Genomic DNA, 17,432 nt, shown 5'->3' on the forward strand with positions numbered 1-17,432 from the left:
CCTCTCCTTCATCCCAAAGCATCAAGCGACGCTTTACTGGGATTTGTCCCCAAAAGCCCTCCGAGCAGTGAAGACTCAGAGCTCCGCTCGCTGGTAGGTGCTGCGCGTTGTGGCAAACACCAGCCGGGCATCAGCCAAAGCTCTCCTACACCTGATTCTATACAGCGGGGATGGAGAGAGCTTTCCTTGCCTCACCTTAGCTCCAAAGCGAGAAGTATTTTAAACACAGAGATTCTCTTTGCTAGAATGGGGAGAAAGATGAACAACACAATGCATGCAATTTGGGGAGGAAGGAAAAGCCGGGCAACATCTCAGCTGGCACAGGGAGCAGTATAGTGCTTCAAAAAACCATCGGTTCCTGGGAAATTCACCACCCATTTCCCACCAGATAATTCCTTCCCGGGGACCAGTGACCTTTCTTAAAAGGCTCCCATGATTGGAAAGAAAAAAAAAACAGACCAAGTTCTGACTGTCGCTCCAAAATGCTGTGAGCGGGAAAGGAGCTTCACCTCACTGCTGAAAGCCTCTGTGCTCATCCAACCAAATGCAGCCTTTCCTCCTGCTATACACAGCCCCAAGGAGCGCTGGCTTCCTCCCCTAGCTCCCAAAACCGCAACAGAGCATTAATTCTGGCAGGCCATGCCACCAGCACCCTCTGCTGGGGTCTCATCCTTTGCTGACCCCTAGAACGTTGCTTTCAACCCCAATCAGTCTGGCTGAATTTTGGTCACCTCTGATGACTTGTGTTTGGTATCTGAAGATGGATCTGGCTTCACATAGCTGCCAGGTAGCCTGCGAAACATCAGCTTCACACTGCTAGCAGATGGCAGTATATTATCACTTTTGTGCTTTGCTCAAGCCTTAGGATAAACTAATAGCAGCACATCAGTGACACCAACTGATAAAGCCTTTAACTGTGAACACGTGGGTGATTCAGGTAGCGGTCAGAAGCCAGAATCTGACTGAAGTGTCTCAGCAGCACAGGGAGCACTGAAGAACACCAACAGATGCTGTATCCTCCCTTGGCTTACTTCCCTGCAGGAACAGCATCACTGCTGCTCCATCACCTAGCACACACACGCAGGGGAGCACGGCCCACTGCCGCAGACTGCATCCGGCTTAACAAATACATAAGGAGTACCTGTCCAGGTGCTGCTGCTGCTGCCAAGAACATGTAGACGAGACTCAGTGCTTCGCAAGCAAGGACACCCCACTGCCTCATACATATGGATGTGCCGTGCTGAATATGCCCAGAGACCTTCCAGCAGCTCTGCGGCTGTTTGATGGAGCATCGTGCCATCATCAGCAAGGAGCCAGGCTGCCACTACTACCTGCAACACACACGAGGTGTGCTCTGAACGAGGCACTGCTGACCATTCTTGTGAAAGCACTGCAATAAGCATTCCTGAATCACAAGCGTGGGCCGAGGGAACATCCATCTCTCTGAGCATCTGGACAAGGTAATTACCTTAAGGCACCAAAACCTTTGACAGTTTTCGTACCAAAGGGAATTCAGACCAAGTGCCCTCGGTCCCTGCGAAGTGACAAGCGAGATGAAGCAGGAGCACACACACATTGTACCAAAACAACACCAGCAAACATTGCTTTATTACACTGGTTCAGTTATCCAGACTAACCATAAAAGCTGATAAAATGGAAGTAAACAAAGTCAGTGTTTTATGTATTAATTCCAAGCTCCAGAACTGTTACTGGGGAACAGGGCTTCTTCAGCAGTTGTTTGTGAAGCACCTCAGTGTGTCTTTGGCAGGGTGGGGAGGAGGAGGAAGGTACAGCGACAGATCCTCCTCAGTGTGCCTGTTACCACCCAACTCACAAAACAGACTCTGATGGACATACTGCAAAGAGACAGAGGGGGACCACAGTGTTTATCAGCAGAGAAGGAACAGGAATATACTGACCTGAGCCTGGGACTACACAAGCACAACACACTGGTACGAGCTACCAAGCATCAGTTAACAGTTCGTAAGAACGGTGGAAAGCCAGAAATGAGAATGACTTGGGCTGAAACAGCATACAAACAAATACTTGCTCAACTCAGCACTCTCTGCCCATTTATACATTTGTCAGCACCCAGTTACACAGCCTTCTTCACTACCTCACAGCAGCAAAATACCATGATTTAAGAGCAGCCACAGTGAACTGTACATTCTCAAGAACAAAGCTGGATGCTTCGTTCTCAAAATGGTCATCCTACTCTCTGTCTGCTAAGCAACTGGGGCAGCCCAAGGGCCCATCAAATCTCCTTCATTTGTTGAGCTCTTCAGATGCAACCAAACTGTTCCGTTCATTGAAGACTGCCCTATTGCTAAGTGTCCGTTCTTCAGGGTCAGAAAACATGTAGGTCACTCCGTAAACCTAAGAGAAATGGCAGATTTATTTTGGTGGCTCTCCATGCGCAACCAAAAAGGATTTGAAATGTGGATGTTTACTATCCAGCAGCATCTCAAGTCTCCTGCCACTTAGAATTTTGGGGGCTATCCTTGTTAAGTGTTACTGGTGTTGTATCCTTCAGGATAAACACATCCCTGAAAAACATCTTCCAACAGCCAGATTAGATCACTGTACTTAAACGGAGATACGGTTACATCAGCGCCTTAGAGGCCAATGCAAAGGCTTAGAGCATGGGTTACAAAACTGATGCCCAGTTGCAGCACTTACATTTTGGAATAACAACCCTGAAAAAAACTCAGCCCAAGCTTCTAATTTCTTTTCCTAGATGCTGAGTCATGAGCAAAAACGCTGTCTAGTTTGGCCTGCAGACCTCCACTGCTACGTGCTGCTCAGGGAAGACTGGATGCAGTTCCCCTCAGTTTGGTCTTCTGGCAGGAATGGCAGCACGGTAACAGCTGTTTTGTGCAGGACTGCAGAGAATGTCTTTTCCAGTTGGACTCAGGAGATTGCTAGTCCAGAGTTACCTTAGGAGGAACGGGACAGCTGTGAAGGATGGCAGATCAGGACATGCTTTGCACAGCAGACACCAAGAATGAAATCCTCTTGGCAAGCAATGTAAAAGAGCTGAGAATAAGGCAAATAACTTAAGACTGATGGAGTAACTCCCATTTTTCTGTTAATAATAGATTTTACTCCATGAAGCAAACAGAAGGCAGGCTGACCTTTCTTATTTAAACTTCCCTTACCTTTAAGAGATGACCAGGATTAAAAAAAAAGCAAACAGAAAAGCCTAAGGAGAAGCCTTCTGTCTCCCTAGAGCTGTGATAAAACATAAAATTATTGTAAGCTATTCCAGGACATTGAAAGTCAGTTTAGAGAAAGGCAATAACCCCCACACCAGAGGGGCTGTAACAGTAGTGTACTGCATTACATCCTGTGCAAGTAACGCAACTTGTTCACATGCTTCAGTTTATCTCACTGCATTTCTGTCAACGGGTGGCTGAACATATTATATAACCTGACTCCACACCTCAAGGTGGTTTCAGCAGAGGACAGATTTCATTTCCTGTGCCATGCGCTCCTAATGCCCAAATGTCAAAATAGAAATCTCACAGTTAACTGAAAATAGATCGGCCAGATTCCCTCTGCGCTTTGTTTTAAAGCCCCTTGTCTCCAGAACTTGTTTTGCAAGGAAGGCATGCAACACACTTGGATGAAGATCCCACCTCGTTGCAGCGGCGTTGGTTCTGACTTCCCTCTACACAGACTTTCTCCGACTCTGACTAGGTGTACGTGACTAGAAAGGGTGTGCATGTCAAAGGGACATCATCTCCTCAAAACGATTTTCACACCTTGGAAAACTAACAGTGAAAATTACAAGTTAGGTAGGATAAGGTTGAAACTGTCCACCAGGCCAACCTGAGCACTATGAGTTCTTTTCAGCCCTTTGACCACTGCTCAAAGTCTCCTTTCCCTTAGTTTGCTCCCATTCTGTTCATCCAGTATTGAAGAATGTCCATCCCCATTGCTCAAGCATTTGTCCTTTTCATACTTGTGCTCTTGCTTCTGTCGCCTTATCTCCTTATACCGCAACGTGATATCTCTAAAAAGAAAAGCAGATGTATCAGTGATGCAAATAAACAGTTTCAACATACTATGAAAACAATAAGGGAACTCTGATCCAGATGCCAGGGCCCTTGGGATACCTAAACCATTTGTGTATTTTGGCTGTACATTTCTGAAGTTGCCGATGGTATTGATTCACTTGAATTACTACAAACTACTTGCAGCAGTCTGGCTATTTTCACTTCTTTCAGAATCATTCCAGCATGGTCAAGATCAATGAGTGCTGCTACTGCACCAGAGATCACCATAATCATTTCAGCCTTGTGCTGCTGTTTTTGCTTATTTTTTTTTTATCTGCACAGAACAGCATCCAAACCCAATAGATATAAGTTGGCTCACTTGTTGCTCACACAATTGCAATGCAGCAGTCTGTTCTTGCAATGAAGCTGTAAAACAACTCAGACTCATCCAAATGACAGCACAAAAGAAAACAAAACATCGATCTCAGAGGCTGCCCCCATTCAGCCAGGGCAGTCAGATGCAGTCAGGCATTAAACTGTTCATCTGCTTCTGCAGCAACAGTGACGTATGCAGTCCCACAAAGACCAGAGCTTACCAGTTTCCCATAAGGAAAGCTGCCATGACCACACATGGAAAACTCCTTTCTTATTTAACAATTCTTAAGAGAAAAACACTGTAGCTCTACTAATCCAAAAGAGTTGTAGTGTCCCTTCAGGGGGCACTGAAGGCTAATGACAGCCTATATTCGACAACCAACATGCTGCTGAACAGACGTCCAAACATTTCCCCCGAAGACACAGGCCAGACCTGCACAGAGCACACCAAACACCTCTTACCGAATAAAAAAGCGCCAGGCCGTCCATGTGAGCACGAGTATAATCCCTAAGATCCAGCACTGGGTAATGTAGAAAGGAAGAGACAGTGTGAGCGTATAGGGATCGTACTTCACAACAATCAGAAACTCCGTGGCAGTAATGGCAGCAACCAGCCAAGCCTGCTGACCCAATTTCTTATGGAATTTCCTATAACATACATAGATAAAACAAAACTATTACTATAAAAGTAAGCATTCAGAGAAATATTCTTTCGTAAAAGGACCGCTGGGGTAATCATTTCTTTCAGCTTTGCACAGTTCTAGACGTCTGGTTTGGATTACATGTACACATGTACACGATTTTCCTCTCAGAGGCTCTGAAAACACTTCAAAAGTTAAAACTTCAACATTGATTCAAGAAAGTACTCCTACTTTCAGAGTACTAGTAAATCCAATTGTTCAGCCAGCTTGAGATTTGGGGTAAGGTATGAAGTAGGAGCTCTACTCCTTGGTTACTTGTGCAAATACCAAGTCACATGGCAGTAAGTGAATTCAATCCCCATGTAAGTGCATTCTAAAACCTACTCTGTTCCTAAACAGGTATTCAATGAGCTGTCACTAATGACCTCTGAGGGGATTTTAAAAGACGAAAGCTTGATAACATAACAACTAGGTAAGACACTAGAAGACACAAGAAGGGTGTTCTAGGAGGACATAATCTTGGGACAAAAATGTGCTTCATATTTAATTCCCAGGGTTTGTTTTTAATCAGCTGCTGACAAGCAAATCAGAAGCTGCATTGTTCTGTACTAGCCTAGTTAAGGAGTCATCAATCAGTGCTAGAAATTAAACTCCAGCAGAATCAAGACATCTACTCAGAGGCTGTGATGGCAGAACAACAGACTGGAGATGCACTCACTGTCTTTCAGGTCTCCTACCCCTGCATGGGAAATACATAAAAATGGAACGCTCCTCAGGATATCTCAGCACCCCTATGAGCAATAGATTATTGCTAGAAATCTTGGTAAGTTGATCAAAGTCAGCTAGATCCTCCATTTCTTGACCTTATGTCATTCCTGGAATCGACATTTTTACAGCTTACTAACTCAGACCAGGCGATTTCTATCTCCGGTGTGGTTCTGTTTGGGCAGCACAAGACCTCTTCAGTGCCTTGGAATGACTGAAATCTACTCACTATAGCACCACTGGTGCACATGGATGTGCTGCAGAGACTGCTGCAGATGATTTCTCTTTCCACTAAATTTCTGTTTTTCCATCACACAGCTTCTGAATCTAGTCTGCAGAGGGGCCCAGCCCTCTCTTACTAGAGTGTGCTCTGAAGTTCATTTTCCTACCAGGCCTTTTCTCTTTTTTTTGTCCAGCTTACCAGGTTATTCCACTCCTATCACAATACAAGATGTGGAATTAAACATATCTAGGAGGAACTCAGTGTGAAGTGGCAGAATTACTCACATGGGACAAAGGAGATGGGGAGCTAAGAAATACAATAAACCTTCATTGGGCTGGGGAGAGAGGAGTGGGTATGCTCAGATACTTCTGCATTACTTATAGGGCATTACAGAATAGGATATTCTACTCTGACCTATGACTGCTTATGTCTGCTTGAGGAACCAACTTGCTGAATATCGCAGTGTTCACGGAGTCCTTTGAGCTGAATTTCCTTGACACTTTTGTCACGCAATGAAAAAAGAGAAAACTTAACAAATCCATGATCAGGACTGCCCTTGGAGACTGGCTGCTCAGCTAATGCTTCTTTTTCTAGGTGGAGAAACAAGCCTTTTGACATGCTGTCACCTTCAGCTGCTACAACACCCAGCTTGCTCAGGTCTGAACAGGCTCCCAGGCACCTCAAACAGTGCTGGGGCAGAGGGAGCTGTGACTGCATGTTTGCTCCCAGCTTCTCTTCCCTTCATCCCCTCTGTTGCCAGCAGCTGCTCTGGGGAGAGCACCTTTCCTTTAGCAGACATTTCACTTTTGCTCAGCCATATCTGCTCCACCGAATCCCCTTGGATTTTAAGTACATGAGAAGGAATCTAAGCATGGAGATCAAGCAAAGCATCCTTTTCCTCTTCTGCGATGCTTTCCTGAATCCAGAGGAGTCACAGCAAGTCAAGCACACAAAATAAACATTTTCTTTAACATGAGGCCCAAGAGCCACATTTGAAACAAATGAGTAAGTTCAAACTACACAAAATGGTCCAAATACACTGGAAAAAAAATATATAATACAGTAAACCAAGTATAGATTATTGTTGATGTAGATGGAATGAGTGCACTGCACTTAAAAGTATCCTGTCTAAACCAACTTGGGTGAAGGGATTTCAGAAACTGCTCCAGGTGGATCATCCAATGAGATTAATTGGGTAGAAACCAGTTCTAACATGCAGATAGAGAAAAACAAACAGCACATCTCTCACTGCGAAATCAAGCTGTTCAGATGACTGGGTCAGCTTTTTGCTTTGCTGGTCTGCTTCCTTATTTGGCATCATTTTCTTTCACTAGCCTATGAGATCACGCTGACAGAAGAGCTGAAGGTAACCCCACAGAAGAACTGCACAGACAATAAGGCTGCTGAGGAAGATTTGGTTTCCTGCCTTTCTACTCATGAAAGCTTTTACAGAAAAGTCCATTTTTATTAGATGATTGAGTTTATAATTCATGGCCTTAATGCAGATTCTTGGAAGAGACACAAAGACTAGAAACCAGAAATGTATGGCAAGGTCAACTGCTACAGGCCTTTTACACTGAGGAATTTCTGGCCAGGAACATTTCATGTGGTCAGTCCTCAAGAACCGAGGCAGCAGCATGTAAATTCATATAGGAGCACAGCATAGGTTAAGAGTTAGAATATAGCCTCAAGAACCACTCTTACTGGAGTATTTCCTTACATATAGATATTTCGTCAGCACACTCGCCTTAATCTACCAGCATCCTTGAACTGCCTGCAGATACTAAGAATCCCAAATGAGAAAAATAGTCTTTTATATTTGAACTTCACTACTTTCCAAACTAAATGTCACAACATTAGCTGGCCTGTTCAGATTAATCTCAGACAATTCCATTAATAACAAACAAGGCAATGTGCCACAGTTCTGACAAGGAAGGTCTGTGGAATACTCCAACCTTCGTCCATTAAGATGTTGAGTGAGTTTCCAAAAGGAAAAAGTCAGGAATGTTTCTGATATGCTGTTAGCTAGGAGCTTCCAGTACAGCCTGTTCCTCCCCAGCAGTTTCTTCCTACAACACAACAGCAAGAATCCATCACGCAACTTCACTGAGTTCTTGGCTCAGTTAAGTTGGTAAAATGGAGGCAAGATCATCTCTGCTTACGCAACATGAAACACACAAAAGAATCAAAGTCCAGTTGCAAAAAATATTTGCAGAGCAGGTACTACGTAAGATCATATGTGAGGTTCTGCCATGTTTCATGAACAGTTTGGTGAGGTCAGGTCTGTGGTGCATCAAGCAGAGCCGTGAACCTCAGAAGAGAGGAAGTTAATCACCTTACCCACCAAGAGAAACAGAACACTGGTGGTGGCAATGATGAAGACATGCACTTCAGGATGAGAGTCTCTGCTTGCTTGATGAATTTCTCCAGCTCATTGAGAGAATGGCAACAAACTGAATCAGCAATGAGGCACTGGTGACTGATGATTCTCCTATATTTCAATGCCATGCCATGTGGTCGAATACAGGGCAAAGGAGCTGTTTTTTTCCAACCCAAACACAAGGACCAGAAGATGGGGGAGTGTTTCTAAGGAAAAGAGCTCACCAATGAGAGGCAGAGATTTCTTCTTACCTTTGAGATGGAGGCACGTCCCAAACCAGTAGGTCCAACACCAAAGGCAGGGGAGCAGCCTGCCACTGCTGAATGTCCCGAAATCCACCTAAGCAATATGAGTTGACCCTTCTTTCCAGTTCTAGGAGTCAAAGCCTTGCAATGGAAACTGATCTTCAGAGAATGTTGGAACCCTAAATTCTGAACACAGACACTTTTTGTGTTGGTCAGTGACAGATAATGAACACTTCTTGAAGCCAGATGTTGTCTTAGACTTAAGATATGGGCTCAGGCAATCTGTGACATCACTACTGAAACTTAAAAGAAAATGTGATTTTGAGAACAAAGCATTCTCTGGTCTTATATGGTCTGCAGAAAAAAGCAGCAAGGACAAATACGATGTTTAAGTAGGAACAGTCTGAAAGTACGTGCACTGTTGTGTATGGGTGCAAAATTCTTTGCTAAAAGGTCTACTAGTCTGCAAGAGGGTGCCATGAAAGCTCCAGGGGACCAGGAACTAGCTGGAAGACAGTTCAAGAAAAGAAGCAACTCTAAGAAACAGATTCTGAGTTTAGGCCCTGTTGTCCTTAGAAGGTACTACTAAGGACTATAGTTCCTGGCTATCAATCTGAATATGGAGTTCAGTACTCCTCCACCCACAAGCCAGTGGCACTCCAGCTAATTTACACATCACTGTCTCAAAAGAGCAATAACTTATAAAAAGCAGATGTTAAAAACAGTGCACACGAAATGCCCTTAATAACAGCTCTTCTCTAACCAGATGCGTTCAGAACTTTACCTCCAAACCAAAAGAAAACAAAGAAGATGCTGTGAGGTTGGATCTTTTTGTTCTTGACAAGCTGTGATGGATGCCAACAAGCTGGAGCAAACCAGTGCAAATTCAAAATAAAGCAAGTGAAGATTGACACGGTATATACACAAGAGGACTGGCTTACGGGTCATCCATGAAGTCGTAGATCTCCCTCATAGCCACACCTCCCACATTGACAAAAAAGACAAGCCGTAACAGGACCAAGTAGTGTTCTGGCGGCATCCAAAGCACAAACTTCAAGTAAAATGTGTTCAGCTCTGCCAATAAAAACTGAGAGAAAGTACATTTTAATTACATGCAGAAGATTTCACTGAACGAAGCCTGGAATCTCCCTGCCCCAACTTTTTCACTAACTCCACAATATCTTACTTGGTATCACTGAGCCCACTATCATCAGCTGCAACAGTGATCAAGAACAGTTGTTGCTTTGTGGTTGTTTTTTAATTTTAATTTTTTGTTTTTTAAATGTGTAGGAAGAGGTAGTAAAACGTATGCACTTGCGCAGGGCAGAGGATGCAACAGAAACCTTGCCAAGCATTGCTTCTAGATTTGAACAAGTTTATCAGGAATTTGAAGTACTTCTAAAACAACTCGCAACAAACCCTAGAAGCAAAAACTTGTCCTTTCACTATCATTTAAAATCTGACTTAGGGAACAAAACAAAAAAAAAGCAAATCAAGAGGCATAAGCAAAGCATCCTAGGTGGTGCTTCTGTATGTTTGCTTCACATTGTTAAACACAGTTATAGCAACACCACTGCCAAAGCCAACTTTGGAGCACGTTAATAGCAAAACATTCTTAAGTGAGCTGCTCTGACAACGTGATTAAATGAGCAAGTAGACAATGGCTTCCCATTTCAAAAGAAACAATAATAAAAGGCCTTAAGTGTTGCTTAATAGAGAGGTACGTGCAAATACATGAAGCTGTCCATAAACTGGAAGTCAGCTGAAGCTATGCTTTGCTAAAAGAAATACTATCCAAAAGACTAATATAAACTCAGGGGAACCTCTCAGCAACAGAATCTACTCCTGCACCTAAAAACGTGATTTCTTCAGACTGCAAATAGTTGGAGTATGCACAAAGGAATCACTGAAGGAAACACGTACTTTCTATACAGGCATATATATATGTCATTTATTCCATAAAGTACAGGAATCTCAACAAGCCTGTTGCATTACATGAACTCGGCAAATGTTTTATGTAGCATAAAATGTGTCATTTAAACTTGCATTCACCTGACCAAGTCTGCAAACTGACTAACGCTTCCTGCTGGCACTGCTTTATGTTGCTTGCTTAGTTACAGTCAGTGTACAATCAGCAATCTGACATTAGTGCGAGATGAAGGAGAGGCGGTGATGCCTTACAAGCTGACTGATGTGGCTCACTCAGCAAACCTTAACAAGGAACCTCAGTGAACAGACACTCGAATAAGCCACCACCAGAATTCATATTTCATATATTTCAAGATGATCAAGTAGGTTGTTCTAGTTAACTCTTTAAAAAACACAAACCAATTATATCCAGTACCACAGTATTAATATAGAAGCCCATTGTAGTGAATGTTCATCGTATATGGAATCACTAAAAGCATCAAAGTTTTCCGTAGTTATTATTTGTTTCTGTCTTCAAGTTAAATTTCCCAGTCACTGAATTGACATAAATCCAAGTTGCTCAAAACTGGGTCATGTACCATCTCATGGATACCACAGAGGCCAAAGGCCCCAACTGACAAGAGGCAAGAGTGGAAGAAAAGCATCTTAAAATACTAAGCTTACCCCCCACACCCGTGCCACATATGATACCTGCAATCATGAAATTGATCTTAGGAAATCAAGACGATGCATTCCCACAGTATAGCCCTTAGATGGCTAAATCAACTAAAATTTCAGTCTGAATAAAAATGTAAAAAAACTGCACACTTCAGGAGGCATATGTCCAGACAACATACAGCAGACTGAGGCTTTGGTCACATTTATCTCCAGCTGTAATGTGGTATTCTATCTGTTTAACACAGAGAGGGAAAAAAAAGCCATTTCATCCAAAGGCAACATTTTTGGTAGATGTTACACACTGAATTGTGTATAAATAGCAGTTTAAATTGTTCATACTGCTAATCAGCGTTGCACAGCAAGAAAAAATATTTATGCAATGAATCTGTAGATGGTACCAGAGATGTGGAAACTTTTCTGCAGGATTCAGAAGTCATCTCCTCAAGTAAAGAAACATCACCATGCCAGAGTGTCAGCCTAAGTTACCCTATGTAGTTGCTCAAAGATTACAAAGTATTAAATCAGATGACAGAGAAGACAAGACAGAGAAGTTTGCTTACTACAAAGATAATGCCACAAACTGCTAGCCATCTCCGTAAGCTGGATGCTGGCTTCCACTCAAATTTGACCCAGCTATATGGGGTGAACTGGAAGACAATTCTCTTCATTTTACCTCTGAAAGAAAGACAACACACTGTTAGAATTTTAAGAAATGGCAGATTAGAGACATCTACCATCATTTCCATTTCTGACACTGATTCACGTATGCAAAACACCTCATTTTACTGCATAAAAATAATGCTTACTGAGATTATTTTGACTTTGACTTGGTTTTCTTTCCAGGAAAAGCCTGCTACTTGCTATCATTTTAAGTTTTAATACACCACATCCACTGTATTAAGCAGTTCCTCTATTCTGCTTTGCTGAGCAAGAACACACTACAGAAAAAGATAACTCACCACTGGCAGAAGAATATGTGGGATTTACAGTTATTAGTTTAAGTGGCCCAATTAGTATGAAGTTACAATTACTAGGAAGGCATTATTTGCATGAGGATCCCTGCTACAAATAAGAGACTGATCCTGATTTGGTTTCTTGCCCCTTCAGTTACAATTTCATTTTATAACCTCATGCCTACAAGATGTCCTCATTCCTAGATATCAGGCAGTGCTCATGACAAACACGTTTATTTTTAATAATGTCATCTGCAAGTTAGATAACCTTATCATTCACAAGCTTCCATGCTGTACCACATTAGTGGATTCTTTAATTCACTTTAACAGAATAACCTATTCATAATCAAGGTCTTAACACAGAGCCCCAGACTTTGCACACTGCTACTGTGTGCAGACTTGCTTTCTATGCCAACCTACTTGTATGTAGGAATGTTCCAAAGTCCTTGCCATTTGTATGTTTTCAAAGAAAGCCAAGAAAGAGTCTTCATCCCACAGTAAATTCCTAATCCATTACATAAGATCACATCCATTATCCACTGAAAGTAGAAGAAAATAAAAAAAGTGATGCAGCATTCCTTCTGCTACAGAACAAACTTCTTCCCACTCACTATCAGTTCATCTCCACATTGTTAAGTAATAACTTTTGAAACACACCATAAAAGCATTTGAAAATGCTTCTAATATATTCCTTAAAACTTAGGCTGCCTCCTGAAGAAGTGACTTATCTCTACAATTGGGATGTGAAATGAAATAAGTCATTTCTCCTCATGCTATGCCTTTCTGCCAAACATTAATCCTGGAGATGGAGCCCCTGAGCTGAATAAAAAAAAAAAAAAAAAAAAGAAATCTTTTTATTTGAAGAGGAACACGGTGTTAACCTCCTCAGAAGTTTTTGAAAGCAAACTACCTTCTGCTTGCAGTATTGATACAATACGTATTTACTTTCATAAATACTACAAAGAAGCAAATCATTGCAAGCTTCAGAAAGAACTGTACAAGCTTAAGAATGTAAGAACCAGAGCTGCATGCCCTGAATGCAGGAATTTTGATTGCTTTAGTAACCAATTTACAATTCACATGAGCCTTAATAAGAAATGGAATAATAATGGAAAAAAAAATCTGTGTCATTTAAGCAATAGAGCTTGTTCCTTCCATAGGGAAACAAGATCACAGTAGTCCCTCTAGCTTCAAAAATACTCACAAGCAATGTTTTATGACATGAACCATTCTGGACTCCGAAGTGCAGCGACCATGCAGCTTTTCAGGAAGGTCAAACCTTAGTGTTTCCAAAGCTTTTTTTTTTACACACTATACAAAGACTTCTAAACACTGTAATTTACTGCTTAGAGAACACAGTAAAGACAGGTTTACAGAGAAGGAAGAGCTGGATATAAGCTGAACAGAGCCTGTTTCCTTAACAGACAAGAAAAATAATTACCTGAAACTATAAACACTAAGCTTTATCTTTCCCTTAATTTCCAACTTTATGGTTTGTACCATCATCAAATATTTGAAAATGTTTGTCTTAGAGTCTCTAGCTGGTATGGAGTAAAGCAAAACAAATACTAAACCACAAAGAGTATCTTTACCATTCCATGTAGAAGTCTGAAATCTTGCAAAATTACAAGTTCAACACGGAGAACAGTCAAAGCCCCTGAGCTGCAGTGTTTATACAAATGTTTTTGGTGATGAATATAATATAATTTTCACCACTTCCTGCTCCCTCCCTTTAAAATATATACCTCAGTTTATAAAAAAAAAAAAAAAAATCATGATTTATGCAGTACATACGTGATCCCACCAACATTCACTGAAGTTTGGAAGCTGGTGTTCCAGACTGTACTCCAGAAATTCAAACATTACACTGATGATCATGCACATCCACCAGTCTCGAATCATCAGTGTCTATAAAAGGGAGAAAAATCTTTCAAAAGATCCACAATAGTTGCACAACATACTGAAAACAATTACAAAAACAAATGCTTCCACACTGGACAGAGCAGTACCACACACCATTTACCACTAACACCCTTTAGAAATCAAAAACTCCATACAGTATAGAGAAACAGCTTTGCCAAAGGATATGGCCAAATTATTTCAAAACTAGTCATCTAAGGAATACGAGAATTCTGAACTCTGAACATGGAGTGTTCAGTGAGTGAAGAGTGGACACATTGCATTTGCTTACCAGTTACTTCTGCAGTTGAATACCTTGTCTCTAGTAAGCAGAAAAGGATCAGGAAGTTCATGAAAATCGTATTTTCATGCTGTGATGATGTAGTAAAGCCTAATTTTTACAGGCCTCTGAACAGAGGGGAAAGATTCTGACAACCATAGATTATATTAAAACCATTGCATGAAAGAATAAAGGCAGGCAGATGGAATTTATTGGGAAGGAAATTACATTAAGTAAATTAAATTAGTAGGTGCTTGACCACCACAGTAGTACCATTCTGCTGATCCAAATAAAAGCTTATCAAAGCCTGCTTAATGCGAACTATAAAGGAGTCATCTGCACTACACCTCAGCCCTGATTGTGCCAGGACACTTGATGTTGCTTTGTAGCAACCAGTGCATTAGATTGAGCAAGGAAGAGCAACCCGTCTCACAATCAAACTTAAGATTCAGCAGAGCAGCAGTCCTAAAATGTATGCATCATCTTGGCCTACTGTCAAAACAGGAGAAACACAAAAACACAATCTGAACAATGCAAAAGCAGATGAGGCCCACAGCAATTTCTGATGAACGAGGCATATCCATTTTCACTACTGCTATTCAGGTGCTTGGAGATACAGTGTAAGAGTCCAGTACTGAAAACAGGGCAAAACAAAACCACAGAGAAGGACAATATAAAACCACACATTCATTTCTACAAAGACAACACACCAAGCTTCCAGCTTTTTATAGAAAAAAAAGTTAACCATCAGATAAGACACATAGCTGCCAGTTTCCCTCTGGTTTAGTAACACAGAAACAAGCACCTGGTGTACATGCTGAACAATTGAAATCAGACTGCAGGTTGACAAACAGTTATCAGCTTGAGCATTTCTGCAGAAATGTCCTCACAAGTCTCCTTAATCAAAGCTAGGATTCTTCCAGACCAAGACAGATAATGAGCAGACTGGCATCTTGAATTCTCTCCCTGACTAGCTCTTCAGGAGTGTGCTACTACTCCCTTACAGCTTTTTACCATGCACTGCCTACTTAGACATTAGTTCTCAGTATGACACAACTTTAAAAACAAATACAGGCTGAAATGTTATTTTGATATTTATGCTTCTAATGTAATTATCTGAGATGAAGATACTGTACACTAAACGAGAGTAAGACATTTGTCTTACAAACACCAATACGTTGATCTAAAGCCAAGCTCTTCCCATGTCTAGCACTACACTTTTTGGTTATGGAGGAAAAAAAGCACATACAGAGCAACACATCTGCAATTCTCAAGGGGAGAAACAAAACAGCAGTTGCAGCTTATTTTTAAGCTGGCCTGAGCCTTTTCAGTTTATTATTTCTGTTGATCTTATAAAGTAACAAAACAGAAAACAAACAAGGAAAACAAACAAGCAAATAAACAAAGTCTGCAGAGAGAGTAAGGTTAGCTACAGTAAGCTTGCTCAGGTTAAAAAAACAAAGCTAATATTTAGACCAAAGCACTTAGTAAAAGATGTAGTGAATATGTTTGCCAACTGGAATTTCTTTGACAGTTGACATAAACAAGTAACAAGAACTAAAAGTACCCATATAATGATTTAAACTCCTGATTTAGACACAACAGGGAAAATCCTACCTTGGAATGGTACTAATGTATTTATCATTATGCTTGCATCAACTATGCTTACATAGCAATCAATTTTCACTCCCTTTTCTGAACAGTCTTCATCCCCATATTCTATATTCAAAGGTCATTCAGGAGTTTATCTTGCTACAGAAGTAAAGGATTTGACTTCTATTGATTTCACCTCAAAATGAGTTATGGTGAAGGAAAGAGCTTGTCAACGTAACGTTAGTTTGGGAACAAATAAGATGACCTAAGAGTCTTTCATGTAATATGAACACTTAGTCTAGTTCACACATGACTGCCTGATAGAATTGATCATGAAGACAGGTATCACTAGAAGAGAAGCAGCCATGCTTTAAAAGGAAGATGAGCACTGTAACAGAAATGTAATAGAAGACTCATTCTTACCTTCAGGTACCAGCCAAAAAAGTGAGCAGGAACAAATCCATCCAGTTTGTCCTAAAACAAACAAGAGTGAACGTCACTTAGCAGTACAATTATACACTACTGAATCTTACTTTTTTCCAGGAAAAAAAAAAACAAACAAAAAACTTGGATGTTCCTCACAAATGCATTTTATTATGAGTTTCTCTGTTCTTAAGTACAGTGAGCATATAAGTTATCTTTAAAGCAAAGTCAGGAAGCTTGAAGGGCAGAAACTGGAATTAAGACTATTGATAAGATAGAAACTACCCTCTTATTGCAAAATGTCATGTTCCTTGCTTTCCAAGGGGAAGGAAGAAGAAGGTGTTCAAATTAGATATAATGAAGTGAGAACATACATTTCTTCACCATACTCTCATCTTGTGTGCAGGAGAGCTTCTTAAATCTTACCAAACCTGCCCACAAAAATCCATGGGCAACAAGTGCCTCTCCTCCATCCACAGCTGGTGTAACACTAGAGGAAGACAACTACTATAGCTCTCAGTTATTGCACTTCCTGATGCACTGAAGACTTGTATGGCAGACCGAAAGGATTTAGTAATGCTCATTGCTAACAAACACTACAGATTTCACACAGTCATGGAGTTGAGAGTCATCACAATTTCTTTGCCCTTGAATTTATAGTCTCCTATAGTTGCCTGCAAAAAACATTAACCTCCTGACACTTTGTGGTATTCAGAAAAGTGCAAATCATGGGCTGCTTCGTAACATGCAACTTTTGAACTCTGTGCCTCAAGGAAGCAGGTAGTTCCTTATGCACAAAATTAAGTGCAACTCATAGTGGCAAGGCATTTCCATCAATAAGCTGAGAAATAAGGATTGTTAAAGTCTACCCCTTCCTCAGGCAACGTAATTAGAATACAAAGAGACATCTCCATTTGCTTGCCAAGAAAGGCCAAGAAGGAAGTTAGTCAGTCATGACCTGTTTTCTGATTCAGCACTCAAAAAGACTCGTGACTTTCAAGTGTTCAGTTAAACAACGTTTTACCCCAAAAATAAAAAAAGCTCAGACTCGCTATCAAATACTTGTTTCTT

At 41.2% G+C, this 17,432-nt stretch overlaps 1 protein-coding gene across 2 annotated transcripts in view; it reads right to left on the reverse strand.

Annotated features, from left to right (window-relative positions):
- Positions 1-1,578: 1,578 nt before the first annotated feature.
- The window catches only part of PTDSS2 (phosphatidylserine synthase 2), a 35,897-nt gene continuing 20,043 nt past the window's right edge, over positions 1,579-17,432 (reverse strand). For both annotated transcript variants that reach the window (XM_042882672.1, XM_042882673.1), the window contains exons 6-12: positions 16,362-16,412; positions 13,961-14,074; positions 12,587-12,705; positions 11,774-11,888; positions 9,569-9,714; positions 4,836-5,021; positions 1,579-4,015 (exon numbers count right to left, since the gene is read on the reverse strand). In XM_042882672.1, the coding sequence (XP_042738606.1) occupies positions 3,871-4,015; positions 4,836-5,021; positions 9,569-9,714; positions 11,774-11,888; positions 12,587-12,705; positions 13,961-14,074; positions 16,362-16,412 (876 nt within the window). In that variant the 3' untranslated portion in view covers positions 1,579-3,870. The remainder of the gene's footprint in view (positions 4,016-4,835; positions 5,022-9,568; positions 9,715-11,773; positions 11,889-12,586; positions 12,706-13,960; positions 14,075-16,361; positions 16,413-17,432) is intronic.

This window comes from Lagopus leucura, unplaced genomic scaffold (assembly GCF_019238085.1).
Source record: "Lagopus leucura isolate 7727_CA_CO unplaced genomic scaffold, USGS_WTPT01 Super-Scaffold_100035, whole genome shotgun sequence".
Classification (NCBI taxonomy): domain Eukaryota; kingdom Metazoa; phylum Chordata; class Aves; order Galliformes; family Phasianidae; genus Lagopus; species Lagopus leucura.